This window comes from Tupaia chinensis, unplaced genomic scaffold (genome assembly GCF_000334495.1).
Source record: "Tupaia chinensis unplaced genomic scaffold, TupChi_1.0 Scaffold000132_1, whole genome shotgun sequence".
NCBI lineage: Eukaryota > Metazoa > Chordata > Mammalia > Scandentia > Tupaiidae > Tupaia > Tupaia belangeri.
In genome coordinates this window covers 1,400,409-1,402,661 of record NW_006159601.1, presented here as the reverse complement: position 1 = coordinate 1,402,661, position 2,253 = coordinate 1,400,409, and the positions used below count along the sequence as shown (strand labels likewise).

Here is a 2,253-nt window from a genome sequence, read left to right as displayed (position 1 = left end):
CCCGAAGGCGAGACCCTGGGGTCGGTTCCCCCTAGATGAGACGACCCTGGGTCGGATCCCCCTAGATTAGACGACCCTGGGGTCGGATCCCCCTAGATTAGACGACCCTGGGGTCGGATCCCCGCCTAGAGAAGCGCTTCTAGGGCGACAGCATCCCACAGGAGATGTCGGCGGTGTGGCATGTGGATCGACCCGGGGTGCGGCTGGTGTGGGGCGTGGAGAGGCCGCAGACAGCCCTGGTGAATGCGGCAGTGTCCCCGTAGGGCTGCGCTGGCCCGAGGTGACAGCCTGGCCCACAGTCCGTGGGCGCCGCGCACCGCTGCACCCCCCGGCGCTCCAGGCTGCCCAGCACAGCTGTGCCCACACTTCCTGTCACCTGGAACTCACAGGTGCTGGCCACTGGCGAGGCCTCCAGCGACAGCTGCTGGCGCCCCAGTGGCTGGAGGGGCTGCTGTACGGCTGCACCCGAGCAGCAGGTGGGCCCTGGCAAGGCTTTCCGAGCACCCAGCCCTGGGGCCCGGCGGGGGGTCACCCAGGGCACTCTTCTATTTCACAGCCTGGATCTGGAGGTCTTGAGAGACAGACTTCCCAATCCTGGAACTATGAGCCCTACACACAGCTCTGTCCTGAGCCACTGGGCGTGGGAGAGAGCCAGACTCCAGACCCGGTGCTGGGCTGGCCGTGGCACCACGAGGGACCCCGTGTGACCCTGCAGTGCATTCACCGTGTGACCAGCCGTCTCTATTTCTGGGCAGACAGAAGTGCCTGAAACATGTTCACACGCGTCACCTGAGCTGTGCCTACGCAAAGGAGCCATCCCGCCCAAGGCTGTGGGAGCCCACGGAGTTTGGCCACTGGTGGGCACTGTGCGGCATTTCCCGGGCTCAGACTCACATGCGGCCACTCACCTGAGATACTGCTGCCGGGCGTGCGCGTCCTTCCCGCAGACGGCGTGGATGCTGGTCAGCTCCAGCGTGACGAGCAACAGCAGCAGACGCAGCATGGGCCACAGGAGCCGGAGGCTGCACACAACGGTCACGTGACCCGACGGCCACGGGAGCCCAGGCCCACCCTCAGTCCAAACTCGGGGCTTCCCAGCCACCAGGCACCTGGCCTGCACAGCGGGTGTGCACCCGCCCCCACACTCGCTGCACTTCCCTCCCACCAGCTGGGTGGCGCCCTGGCCCCTGCCTGAGGGCAGCCCTCATGCCCTGTCTCTGCCTGGTGGCCCCCACAGGGCAGGGGTCAGAGAACACCCGCATGGCCAGGCCGGCAGCCGCCGCCCGGCGCTCGCGGCGCAGGCCCTTCCGGTAGAGGGAAGCAGACAACACGGATGTGAGTGTGCCCGCTGTCACCGAGCCGAGCCCAGGTACAGGCAGGGCCTCCTCTGACAGATGTCCCTACACCAGGATGGGTGGGATGCCACAGTGAGCTGGACTCGGACCACCTTCCAGAAGGAGGCCCCGCAACACCTGTAAAAGCAGAAACGTGGGCCAGCAGGTGGCGCGGTGGTTATGTTACTGGGCTCCCACGTGGCCGACCGTGTGGGGGTTTGAGTCCCGGCTCGAAACTCATGCTAGGCACATGTGCATGCACGCCTAAAACCCTGCGAGGAGAATGGAAAAGGGACTATGGTGTGGCCATCTCCCCAGGAGGTGATGTCTCATGCCCTGTCTCTTCAACAAGTGCACGTGCACTATAGCAAAAATCTCTTAAAAAAAAAAAAAAAACACTCTAGAAATGTTGACATCACTTGACCTGAAATTCCAGGTGTTTGACCTAGAGTGTCTACCATGGCCCCTGGGCCAGCCCGAGGACTAGCAGCTAAAAGAGTCCTACATGGCCAGCCCCAAGGTTTGAGTCCCAAACCTGGCAGCTTGAAAAACTGCCTTGAAAAAACCCGGGTCTGCGGTCGCGCCTGCCCAAGACCCTGAAAGGAGGGAGGATGAGGCTGGTGACGTGGCCACGCCCATAACGTCCTCCTCCTCCTGTCCGTTCTGCTCCGGCCAACAACAGGCCCCAGAAAAGTGAAGAACGTGCACACTGCAGGGGGAACGGCCCAGCCTGCTCAGCTACTACACGTTAAACCCAGGTGCTGGCCGGGCAGCTAGAGCGCGCGCCCTAATCACACACGTGTCTAAGTGAGTGTGCAGGACGGCGTTCTCCTGAGCGTCCAGGACGGGCCCTGGCCGACCGCCCCTTCTGCAGTAGCACACCTGCCAAGCATGCGCAGGTAGGTCTGCCGCTGGCGCG

At 63.6% G+C, this 2,253-nt stretch overlaps 1 protein-coding gene across 2 annotated transcripts in view; it reads right to left on the bottom strand.

The window, feature by feature from the left end:
• Positions 1-2,253, bottom strand: part of ERMARD (ER membrane associated RNA degradation) — a 26,353-nt gene that overhangs the window by 2,701 nt on the left and 21,399 nt on the right. For both annotated transcript variants that reach the window (XM_014586393.2, XM_027770409.1), the window contains one exon: positions 909-1,022. In XM_014586393.2, coding sequence (XP_014441879.1) covers positions 909-1,022 — 114 coding nt within the window. The remainder of the gene's footprint in view (positions 1-908; positions 1,023-2,253) is intronic.